The sequence below is a fragment of the Podarcis pityusensis genome, assembly GCF_964106645.2.
Source record: "Podarcis pityusensis genome assembly, chromosome: 11".
Taxonomy (NCBI): Eukaryota; Metazoa; Chordata; class Lepidosauria; order Squamata; family Lacertidae; genus Podarcis; species Podarcis pityusensis.
In genome coordinates, this window is record NC_138036.1 from 39,429,049 (window position 1) to 39,441,546 (window position 12,498).

General features: G+C 39.7%; 1 protein-coding gene across 4 annotated transcripts; it reads right to left on the reverse strand.

The window, feature by feature from the left end:
- Positions 1–2,578: 2,578 nt before the first annotated feature.
- NUDT12 (nudix hydrolase 12) lies at positions 2,579–12,272 on the reverse strand. 4 transcript variants are annotated; one of them, XM_080973737.1, is made up of 7 exons: positions 12,189–12,271; positions 10,590–10,798; positions 9,121–9,716; positions 8,103–8,270; positions 5,933–6,046; positions 4,635–4,834; positions 2,579–3,713 (listed from the first exon to the last, which is right to left on the reverse strand). In XM_080973737.1, the coding sequence occupies exons 2-7, from the start codon at positions 10,793–10,795 to the stop codon at positions 3,603–3,605; spliced, it is 1,395 nt and encodes a 464-aa protein (XP_080829863.1). In that variant the 5' UTR covers positions 10,796–10,798; positions 12,189–12,271; the 3' UTR covers positions 2,579–3,602. The 4 variants fall into 4 exon arrangements, with proteins under 4 accessions (XP_080829863.1, XP_080829862.1, XP_080829860.1 ...); XM_080973736.1 differs by lacking the exon at positions 2,579–3,713 and having other exon boundaries at positions 3,741–4,834; positions 12,198–12,272; XM_080973734.1 differs by lacking the exon at positions 2,579–3,713 and having other exon boundaries at positions 3,741–4,834.
- Positions 12,273–12,498: the final 226 nt, after the last annotated feature.

Consider the following 12,498-nt stretch of genomic DNA (forward strand, 5'->3'; position numbering starts at 1 on the left):
GTTTGCTTGTATTGCTTCTTGAAAATCTCTGTTATTATTCATGCCCCTCTGGAGGCATGAATAATAACAAAGTGTTGTGAATGTCTCAAACTTTCATTCATCAAGCTTTCCAATTCTCCAGTGATAGATAATTATTTTTATCAGCAAAATGAAAATCTGGATCCGAGAAAAATTATTTGAACTTGGTCCTGTGTACTCTTCCCCCAACAAGGGCAAACAACAACGTTGGTGGAATATGATTTTCCATTGAGAAATGGCAGCGCGGAGAAGGGATAACATCACTTTCCAAGTTTCCAATCTAGATTTTTTAATTTTTAAAAAAATGCAGCCATGGAAGAACCCAGACCCCAGAAGTTCCAATCAAGAAACTTCTACTTCATGTCTCGATTGACTCAGAACTCATCATTGAGATTAAATTTAAACACAGATTCAAACCACGGATTCCTCCGATAGATTCCTATGAGAATCCCTAATTATCTTGGCCAGAACTTTCTTACCATCTTTGCATTGACCATCAATCCAGCCCAGGTGTGTTGGTTGTATGTTGTTATTAATTGAAAAACTTACCAAATAGAGCCTGAGAAGACATCAAAACTAGTACTCTAATTAACTGGAGTTGAAAATGATTATCAGTATTTATATTCACTTCAGTTTTGATTCATTTTCTGAACACAGTATGAAGACTCTTTTAGACAAAAATCATAATTTTGCTCTCTAGTTTCCTGGCATCTGTCTGTCTCAGGAGACAATGGAACAGTGTGTCTTCAGGGATAAATCAAAACTGTTGTAGAATTACAGCGCTGTGGCTGTAGAGACCAATATAGGAGATATGTACCATGATGTATTGCTTTTGCATTCATATTAGAGGTGCAGAGCCATGTGATGTGTGTGTTTTCTGGAAAATTTTGAATTGCAAAATTTTCCAATGCAGTTTAATTTGTATCCAAGCTTTTTCTGATGTGCTGAAGAGTCCTCCAATTTAGCATTTTTATTTTACCTGTATTTAGTATAGAAAGCTAGAAACTTTTAAACTGCTAAGAGTGACTAATATTGGACTTGCAATTGATACCTATAGATTCATTAAAAAACTTATGAAATGGAAATTTTTATGTGGAAAAATAAAGCACTGGAAAATTTCCCACTTCACACTGTGGTATAGAATGTGTATGTGTGTATGTGTGTGTGTGTGTGTGTGTGTGTGTGTGTAAATCTTAGAATTATGAATTGCCCTCAAAGGCAGCAGAAAACAATTGAAAGCTAATATACAGATAACTATTTTTTTTTCAGAGGTGGAGTTGCATATTCCTAAATTACCAGATATCACCCAAAGCAAAATTTGAAGTGAATTTGGGATCCCACTATAGCAAATCATCTTAAAAAGTATGATGTACCTTTTGATAAGACTAGCAAGATGTTCAGAGGATTTACTTAAAAGTATATTCTGATATAGTCAAATTACACACTTGATGAAGTAAGCAACGATCCCAAGTACACTTAATCACAGAAGTAAACAGCATTGCATTTAATAAGATCTGCAGCAAAGAAACTGGGTTAGGCTTGAACTTGCTGAGTAAAAAAAAATAGTAATTTAAAAAACACACTTAAAAACCTAGAACTAATTTTAACAGTACAATCCTATGCAGTTCTACCCAGAAATAAATTGGACTGAATTCAATTGGACTTACTTCAATGCAAATGTGCTACTTTAGAATTGCAAGTTATTTGTTCAAAAGCAATTTTCTTCATGGCTAAGAGGAGCTGATTTTCTCATCGTGGAAAATTAGACAAATGCTTGCATTTCATAGGAGCAAACATGGTGAATTAACAGAATTATATTGTTGCATCAGATCTGGCTGACATTTGGCTAGTGATACACAAAGAGAAATACTTACAGAGACTAGGAGCTAAATATTTTCCTTAGATATGATTCCCATTTGCTAAAGCAGGCAGCAGAGATGCAAAGCAAATACTCTACCGCCAAGTTATGATTCAGTTGTTGCATTAAGAAGGTCACTATGTGGATCTACTAGGAAACGTATTGGGGTTTATTATTCAACCCCCTTTCCCCCACTGTCTCTTCTCTTCTCCTTTTCCTTATTCCTTTTTTTTTTACTGTAAAACTTGGGTCAGTAATAACAGCACAAGTGAATTCCTCTAGCCGCCTGACTGGTGAGGGAGAAAAAGCATATAGTTTATTGTCAGTGGTGTAGCAAGAACAAGAAAAGCAACTTACCTGAGCAAATTCTATATAAAGTCTCCCTAGTTTTCCAAGGAGGTTTAAACAAAAATTGGCATCCAAACAAAGTGAAGAGATGAGACAGTCTTGTTAAGTGTCATTGGCCTGGTCTACTTCTTTCCATTGCTATTTTTGTCCCATAAGCTCAGAATCTGATTAGTATATTTAATTCCATGGAGCTTCAAGAATGGCCTACCTTTAATCAGCCTATTGGCACCCACCTTTTTTCCTTCACGTGTTTTAACAGACTGAGGGGGGAGAGAAAGATAAGGCCAGGAGTTTTATTCCCTTGCGTTAATTCTTATTTTTAAAAACAGAGTTAGGGCAAACTTAAGCAACATCTTAGGCAAAATATATTTAATAAGACTGTATCACAATAAAACACCAACAGCAAATACTTTTGTGGCAAACTACAAATAAGGAAATTGAGTGCGGCATAAGCTTTCAGCAGAGTATTCAAGGGGTGATGAAGCACAATGTATAGCCTCACTTACTCAAATGTCAAGCTTACTTACTGTCCATATTGGATTTGGTGTACCATTTGGGCAAATGAGGCTCCGGCAACCGAAGTACAGCAGGATAACTGTTTCATTGGGGTCTATCATAGGAATGAAGAGGTTTATATTTATGTGGAAAAATCATAAGGCACTGTCCTCCAATTATTTAAAAGTGGCTTTTGCAGCAGCCTGTGGCTGAGGGATACAGAGGCCTTAGAATACCTGCTTCTAGTAGATATCCCTCCCAGTCTTCCTCTGTCCTAATGGCTCGTCTGCAAAGCAAAAAAGTCCCTGAAATACAGGTATCCGCGTGTTAGGCTCAAGAGCCTGCTCCAGTACACAAAAGCATTAGCTCTTTGCAATCCGTTTTTTCAGCCCAGAGAAAGCTTATTTTCTTCTGCTCTGGTTTTGAGAAATGGCTGAATGCCTTTAGGTAGAATGATTTAGGCTGTAAGTGTATCATAGCCTGAAGCAACAGCCCGGGAAAGCTAAAATCAGAGAGGTGTAAGTAAACTCTGTAAAATCAAGAGTAACCAGTTGGAAGCGAATGCAACTTTCAGCTGGGAAGTTGCATTTGAAAAGGTCCTCTCTCATCCCCGACTTTAGGCAATGTTAGACCTTGAGCGATTTGAGAAATGAACCGTATGCACAAATATGTTCTGGAGACTAAAAGATTGAGGTTGCAATCCTAACACGTTTTACCAGGGAGCAATGACCTCTGTACTCAAAGAAAGTACACATGCACAACTGTACTGCAAAATCCCTAAAATGGTCACATGTGATGCTGAATGATTAATTACATCTAGTTTAATTCCGACACAGTAGCAGCTACAGCAGTGATACAAGACAGATAAATCAGCTCGCTGGATTTAAAGATTAGCATTCATTCCAATCCAGTGCTTTATCAACTGGTGTGCAATGGCTTGATGTGGTGGCACAAAGAACGCACTCTGGTTCCTTTTGTTCAGAATTCCCAAAACCTGAAATATACAAAATATCATATTTGAGCAAGTTAAATCCAGCAAAGAAATTTGCGTAGTTCATCAGGTTAATGATCCACTATATGAAGGATTTTATGGCTAGCAGCCAATTGCTTTAGAGAAGAGATGTGCAACTGGGCTAGCCCCAATTTGTTTCATAAAGTATTTGAGCTCACTCCTCCTTGTGCAATTAATCGTTTACTATTTCCCTCTGCTGAATGTATGACTAAACCTGTGGGAGAAAAACCACACGCATGCTCCATGACCTTTTCTAGAAAATATCAAAGACACTAATATATCCTAGGCCTCAGTGTATGTATGTAATCCGACACGTTTGCCGATTACACTTTGTTTTTCAGTGAGTATAGGCAAAGGGCAGCTGGGTGGTCTCTGAATTTCATTTATCTGATCTGCCCCTTAAATTATGATTGTTGGAAATGAAAACAGCCAAATGTTAAAAAGCAATGACAGGGAGGAAATAGGAACCATGTCACTCTATGATTCAACTTTTTAGTGGTATATTATCCTGAAAGTTGAGAGTCTGAATACTTTTATACAAATGGAAGCTATTATTATAAAAAGAGGATCACCTCTTCTATTTTCATCTCTATTAGTAGCAGGATGGCACAAACGGTAAAGCCAAATCAGGATGATTCCTATGTCTATAGGACTTCTAGAGCTTGTTTATGAAATTTGTCTATGTAACTTACTGGAAAGATCTATGGGCTCAATACACAAACAATTGTCTATACCAATTCTTTTAGCAACACATAATTTTCAATTTCAACGTAATCACTGTACAATAAGGAGAGTACGAGGACTCTTTTGTCTGCCTGGGGAAAAAAGAATATCCATACTGCATGCTCTAACCAATACAGTCAGAGGGCAATCAATAAGAAAGGAAATTAAATTGAACTTTACCTCTTCTCTACTGAACCAGCGGGCATCTTCTATTTCAATGTTGTCAACTTTAATTTCTGTAGACACTGCTGCCGCTATGCAGCCAATCATTAGGGACGAAGGCATTGGCCATGGTTGACAAGAGACATACTGAACATGGCCCACTTTAACTCCACTTTCCTCCTCTACTTCTCTTCGAACAGCATTTTCAATTGTCTCACCTAATCAAAGAAAGGAAAGAACAGTTAACTGACAAAGCTCCAAGCTAGAATCACATCCTGTGCTTTGTAGCATCTCAAAAGATCTGAAACTTTCTGCACAGATCAGAACACAAATCAGAAGTATCACAAATAAAAGGCAGGCAATATTTCCAACAAAAATGCATCTATAACAGCCACCCTGACATCATGCTTTTAGGGATAAGGTGGGTGGCGCTGTGGTCTAAACCACTGAGCCTCTTGGGCTTGCCGATCAGAAGGTCGGCGGTCCAAATCCCTGCAACGGGGTGAGCTCCCATTGCTCTGTCCCAGCTTCTGCCAACCTAGCAGTTTGAAAGCATGCCAGTGCAAGTAGATAAATAAGTACTGCTGCGGCAGGAAGGTAAACAGTGTTTCCGTGCACTCTGGTTTCCGTCGTGTTCTGCTGCACCAGAAGCAGTTTAGTCATGCTGGCCATATGACCCTGAAAGCTGTCTGTGGTCAAACACTGGCTCCCTCGGCCTGAAGCAAGATGAGCACCGCACCCCAGTCGCCTTTGACTGGACTTAACTGTCCAGGGGTCCTTTACCTTTTTACTATGCCTTTAGAGTCATGTGCAGTTATATCCTTAGAACTATTTCGCTGCAATCCTGGAGCACATCTTGGATGTCATGTGGCCTTCACTTTTCAAGGCACATAAGACATATGTAGACTTAATGACCACAATGTATGTTACAAGAAAGCAGAATTGACATCCCCCAAAACTGACAATGGATTATTAGTTCCATGGCAGCCCCTCTGTGGAAGGAGTCTTTCACAGAAGGGGTTCCAAAGTCCTGGGGAAATTGGTTATTTTTTCTCTTTGGGGATGCCAGAAGCTACAGGAGAAAGGGACAAAAATCACACCAGTCTGCTTACACAACTTCAGAACCAGCCAGAGTATACAAATTAGTGAATTATTAAAATAAACCTAAGAGATTTCTAGGTATGCCTATACACAGTAATATGGTTTGCTGCAGGCCAAAGTTCAAAATCAGAAATCAAAGGGCAAAGGAGTTGTTTTATATTTAACATCTGGGATGGAAATAAAGGAAAGAAACAATATATACAAAGAGAACTCACCAGGCTCTATAAATCCAGCAAGGCAACTAAACATGCCTGAAGGAAATCTTTTTTTTCTTCCCAAAAGGCAGTGGTTACCATCTGGATGAATAACTTGCATTATCACTACGGGATCTAGAATTCAAGTGAGAGAAATGTATTCAAATTTAAACTGTTTCAAAAGACAGCAAGAAAGAACATAAGTGTGCTCATTCTCACTCGGCATTACCATCTCCTTTAAAAGCCTGAAATCCAATTCTCTCCAAGCCCCCTAGACGGTAATCTTAATGCAGGTTCCTTAAAAATACTTATTCACCTGTTTTTTGTAACACAAATGTCTTGCGGGAATATACCTGCCTAGACCAAAAGTGAACTTGGGAGATAAATTACCCTGAGCTGCAGTATGCGTTTGGTATAAATACTGGAGTAAATGACCTAGTTGCACACTCGACAGAAAGCAGTGACCTAATCAGCAACAATTCTTGCCTTCAGCTTCAGTCACAGATTAATGGTCCGGTGGAATACATTTTCAAGTGCAGTGCACAATTCAAAGTACAGTCAGATTCAGCTTCCTGCAGAGCGGTGTCATGACAGCAAGTTTTCCAGGTCCTGTTGGATACAGTATTCTCTCTTATGCTTCAGGATTCTCTTCTGTCTTCTCTCAATTATCTATTCCAGGGTCCCTTTCTGGAATAGAATAATCTTCTCCAGTGTGTGTTTTCACTGGGTGACCTTAGGTCACTCACTCTCAATCTAACCTACATCACAGGGTTGTTGTGAGGATGACGTCGGGAGAACTATGTACGTCACCTTGAGCTCCTTGGAGGAAAATTGGGGTATAAATGTAAATGATAACAGTAACAACAAAAGTACATTGAAAAGTCCTTACAATTTTCTGACGGCCCCAACCCTACTAAGGCATCCCTCAGGTGATGGCCATGGTTTGCACTGCTAGTTTGTACAAAACATACTTCTCTGAGTGTGTGAGGGAGGATATGAGTCTGAGGTTTATGCCTGCTCATTCCCAAAAACTAACACTATAGTTTGATTTTGCATCTGAATGGACCCTGTGACTCTTGTCTATATTTTGGTGTGAATTGTTATAAAATGATTCTCATTTGTCCTCTTCTCTGATGTCAAACTATCATTGATTGGGGGGGAAATCAGAGGGCTTTGGCCTGACCACCATTTGATGGTTTCATTCAAGTTTTTCATCTGTTGCTTTGTTGTTCATAACTGTTCTGTGACTCTGCTTTTAATCTGTGGGCTTTTAAACAAACTGAGCACCATCTTTTAAATATCAAGCCAATCCTTTTGCACTTTGATATTCAACCTTCTTGCTGCATTCTCCCCTTTCTGTTGGCTGTTCAACCTATACCGTTTCCTTGCTGTCAAAATGACGGATATGACAATCCCATTAGGTAAATACGTTTCAAAGACTGATGACCTGTGGAAAATGTATATGCTGCAAGGCATCCAGCAAAGGTTTCAAATCTTGCTGACTTCTAGTTTTGTTAAGGAAATGTCACTAGAAACACCAGCTGTTAGCTCAGCGGTCTTGTATGTCTCCTCCTGTTCACAGCTCCCTTTGTGTAAGCTTCTGAAGAACCACTTAATACCACATCCAACTAACTTTCTCTGTGAATATTACAGAACTGGTAATATCAGTCAAGATTGTGAGGGCAAAATAAATAACAAATGATTAAAAAGAACAACAAAAAAGACATCCTATGAGAGGAAAGGGAAGACTGCAATAAAGCAGTGTGGAAGCAACGTCAGACTATGCATGCAAAAGATCAGATAAAAACTTTTAAAAGAATATCTATACTAGAATATGTTTTGCGTGCAAGTTGACAGGAATAGGATGGCCAGCTAAGTCATACTTGGAATAGATCCATTGGTATCAATGAACTTAAGACCACTTATTTCAATGGATCTGCTCCAGGGATGATTAATACTAGCTGTCACGCACGGTCTGTTTTTAATACAAAAAAAATAAACAAGGAACCAATGTTTTTATGTGATTATTCTAGCTGGCCACAGTCCCTTCCTTCTCCCTTTCAGCATGTGCAGTTTTGCTAGGTTGGTTTCAACTAGATAATAAGTTCAGATTGCAAAGAACTACAGTGGGCTGCCCTGAAATCCTTGCACCGCTATTGGGGAGAAAACAACGTATTTGCAATTCTCTTACCGACTCGTGGGTAGCATGTGTTGTGAATGCCCTGATGGCTGAGACAGTCTTCCTTTAAGCAGGATTTCTTGTAGCCTCCATCTTCTAATTTGGTTGTGCTGCCGCATGTTGGGCAGAACTGATACCGGCTATCCCATGCCAGGACAGATCTAGCCTGGGCGATGACTCCTTAAAAAAGTGACCACAAAGTGCAAATAATAAACATGCAGGGTTCTTTCTACAGCACAGATTGCAACATCAGCATTCCAATTCACCATGAAAATCAACAGAAGAACCGTTTCATGTTATGCTATTAAAGCTGATACAGAAGTTCTCGTTCTAATACTGTGTTACTTTTGGCCACTTTGGGTCTTTACATATGGGGGCGATTTACTACATCAAAAGTACGGTGTGAGATGACAGCCTTGAAAGCTCAACCACAGCATGGTTTCTGTATCATTGAAATGTTCCTGATCTTCAAAACAGCCAAGCTAAAGACCCATGAGGTTGCGGTTCACGTAACCAGAATGCTTCTGTGAGAGACAGCAGACAAGGGCAATGGAAAATCAGCCCTAACTTTCTTTAGCCAAGAAACAAAATACAGCTGCATCTTGAGGAGCAGCAGTAGAGAACAAGGAAAGAAAGGGGAGAAGAAGGGCAAGCAAGACACATCAAGCTGTGTCCGCGGCAGTGACTGTGATAACCTTATTCCTAGAACAATACTATGGTTTTCGCTGAAGAATTATGCTCAATACAGGCAATCCAGTAAGCAGTAACCCACAATACAAATTGAATGCAGAAAAACCTTGCTAGGAATGAGAACTGAAAAGGATAAATAAAACCAACCAGTTTTCTCCCAGCACTAAAAAGAGACAGGTAGGTAGCCGTGTTGGTCTAACGCACTCGAAATAAATATCTGAAGAAGTGTGCATGCACATGAAAGCTTATACCCAGAACAAACTTAGTTGGTCTCTAAGGTGTTACTGGACAATTTTTTATTTATTTTTTGACTAAAAAGAGAAACACTTAGGGATCTTACCAGCTTCATTTTCAGACAATTGCAGCAAGGAAGGCATAGGTGGATGAAGAAAATAACACTCTTGATGCTTCTGTATAAATCTATTGGCGGCAGTAGCATCCATACTGAGTGCAAACCAAGCAACCAAACTATCGTCTTCACCTTTGCTTGCCTCTTTCCCCTTCGGAGTAGGAAGCAAGCTGCCTCTCACCTGAAGTTCTACTCCAAGAAAAATTAACGTGATGGTTTCTGGCTGCTCCAGGTATTCCTTTACATCCTTGTAAGAAAGCTTATGGAGTTTAACTTTTGGATACTGGGAGGTATCTTCACCATCATCTGATGCAACTAATGGACTTAAATTTGAAAAAAGGATGTATACAGTAGTTGGCTGCTTCTGTTTTACGTTCAACCATTTAGCATCTGTTCTCTTCTCACTCTTCCTATCGAGCAATGTCCTGCAAAAATAGATTTCGCGCTCTCCAATTTCACTGGTCAGGAAAAATGGCTCCAGTCCACTCTTCACATTAGCTAATAAATTAGCTATATTCTTATACCCCCAAAATTTAGCAATGTCCAGTGCTGTCTGGTTGGATGCATTGGTCATGGACTTGTCACACCTTATTTCAAAAAGATAAAATAAAAAAAATGAAAAATTGTTAGCATACCTTAATATAACCAACATTTTTATATAGAACTTCACAACATATAAGGTACCATAAAACCACTGCACAATGCACCTTCCCTCGCTCACTTCTGGGCAGCAGCTCTGAGCGAGGGAGGGCCACTCAATTGATTCATTTATTTTGTGGCAACCCACATAAATGCTGTCGCAAACAAGTGGAATGTGCATAAGTTTGGAGGGTGTGTGTGCCTGTATTGTATTTTAATGCATTATAATTTGAATTTCATAGGATACAACATAACATACAACAATAATAGCATTTGATGTAAGAAATGAAAGAATCTATTAAGATACAATTAAAAATCAATATGAATACTTAATGCACTGCACCCACTGTTTACAGCTGTTGCTTCCACTCCTAGACACATTGTGGGCCCCCTGAATGACGGGCCCCCACCACTGGTATCTTTGGACCAAAGTTTGGGAAACCCTGCTCTCAAAATACACCAATTCTCTTGCAAAAAGTTATTACTTTGTGAATCTTATCAATTCAAGAAATGGTGGCTAGCACAATTAACCTCCCCAGCCCCTGCCCCGGGCTTCAAAATGATCAATGGAAGCATCTCTGTGTACATGATATTCACACAATAAGAGAGTTTGAAATAAAAGAGGATTTGATTTGATTTACTTTTGTATTCCAATGTTAATGTTAGCCCCAAATTCAGGAGTCTGTATTGCTCTATCAGGATTAAAACTACGAAGATAAGCAATTTCCGTTTTCCCATATAATCCCCATATAATCATTCTGCTGTGTTGTGCAAATATATTTAGACAATTTGAATAAATTAGTTGGCTGTGTTTTTCTCACCCTTTTTCAAGCAGAGCCTGCACGGTCTCAAAGTGCCCATTTCTAGTAGCATACATCAGGGCTGTCCAACCATTCTTCCCAGTTTCATTGATAAGCGAGGGAGAATGACTGAGCAATGTTGCAAGCCTGGTCTTGTCTCCAACAGCAGCAAAATTGTGAAGCTCAGAAATCAACTGTTGCTTTGGATTCCCTTGAATGTCTTGCATTTTCTGTGAACAAAGTTTTAAAAACATGAACAGGGTATACAGTGTATTGATCTGGTTTAATATTATATTGCAATATATACTGAGGACAATATAATGGAAATGGCTAAATGTAACTGGGACAACTCTCATCCTCAAATGATTTTCAGGAAAGCCATTCAGGCTGTTTGCAGAAAAAAACAACTCAGAACTGTAACTCATAAGCTTTCCTCAGCTTATACCACCACCAGCAGCAGTAGAGACTTTTCTAGGGCTCACTTGGCAAGCACTTTCTGTTTAGCACACTCAACATGTTTTGCTTTTAACTTGTGCCACCTAATAGGGCCTAATAGTGTAAGGTTGCACAATCCATATAAAAACAGAACTCTTCCATTTTCTGTTTTCATTAAACCGGTTCACAAATGTGCACAGTCACCAGGAGAGGGAGGTGATAGCTAGCTGTTTGTACACCCGGAAGAAAATCACAGAACCATAGTGTTGCAAGAGAACACCAGGGTCATCTAGTCCAACCCCCTGCAATACAGGAAATTTTTTGCCCAATGTGGGGCTCGAACACACAACCCTGGGATTAAGAACCTTATGCTCTACCACCTGAGCTAAAGGCTTGAATAGTAACTTGAAGAGTTACTCCGCAGTTGTAGTGGATGCACTTCCAGCCTAAAGGCTGCAACCCCGCATATATCTGGAAACGCAGTCAGCTCTTGCAGAGGTTTCCAATACCAAACTCCAGTGCTGGGTCAGGGGAGGGGGGAAAAAGAGTGCCTCGTATCATGTGACGAGTGCCACCTAGAACTCTTTCCAAACGTGAAACTTGCAGACTGTCCTGCACCCCTCTTTTTTAGTAACTTTATTTACATGTAGTTCTAAAAGAATAACTACAAATTAAAAGGAAAGCAAAAAATGAAAGCAAAACCACAACCAAATAAGGACACAACTTAAGACATTCTCTGGTGTCCTTTCTTTCCCGTCTCTTCTAAGTTCCCAAGTTCTACTCTACTCTTACTAATTTTCTCTGACTTCCTCTTATACTGCTGAATTTATTCAAGTCCTGCTCATCTGTTCACTCGTTTATACTGTTTTTTTTTTTAAATACTCTACAAACGTTTTCCAATCCTTTTTATATTCTTGACGAACAAGACGCACCCCCCCTTTTTAGACAGCAACCCCCAGATTGCTCGCTACCCATCCTCCTGTTGCCATATAATATAGTACCAGAGTCTGGATCCTCCTCGCCAAAGAGGAAACTTTCGGAGGCAAAGTCCAGCCAGACTCGCTCTAGTCTAGGCGAAGATAAGGCAGATGTGGACCCCTTTAAAACGGGGGGTTAAAATGGGAGGCCTCCGAAGCAAGGTGCTGAGACCAGGGGAAGGGTTAGGGTTAGGGACCGTTACACCACCTTACGGACCTTCGCCTCCAAGGAACGCTTAGGTAACTCGCCCGCGGCCACCTCCTTCCCGGATCACCTGGACAAGCCCCGCCCTCTCCCGGAAGACGGAGCAAGGCATCCTGGGAATTGTAGTTCCCTCGCAACCTGGTGTTTCCCTAGCCATCTAAGAATACTTTATTTCATACAAATAAGTGCAAGATATTTTAAACATCTGCATTTTTTAAAATAAATAAATAAAAAAATGAGATGCCTTCGTTTATTCTTTCTGGTGTTTGTATACTATTTTTTTTTGGGGGGGGGGAGGAGAATAATAAAAAAA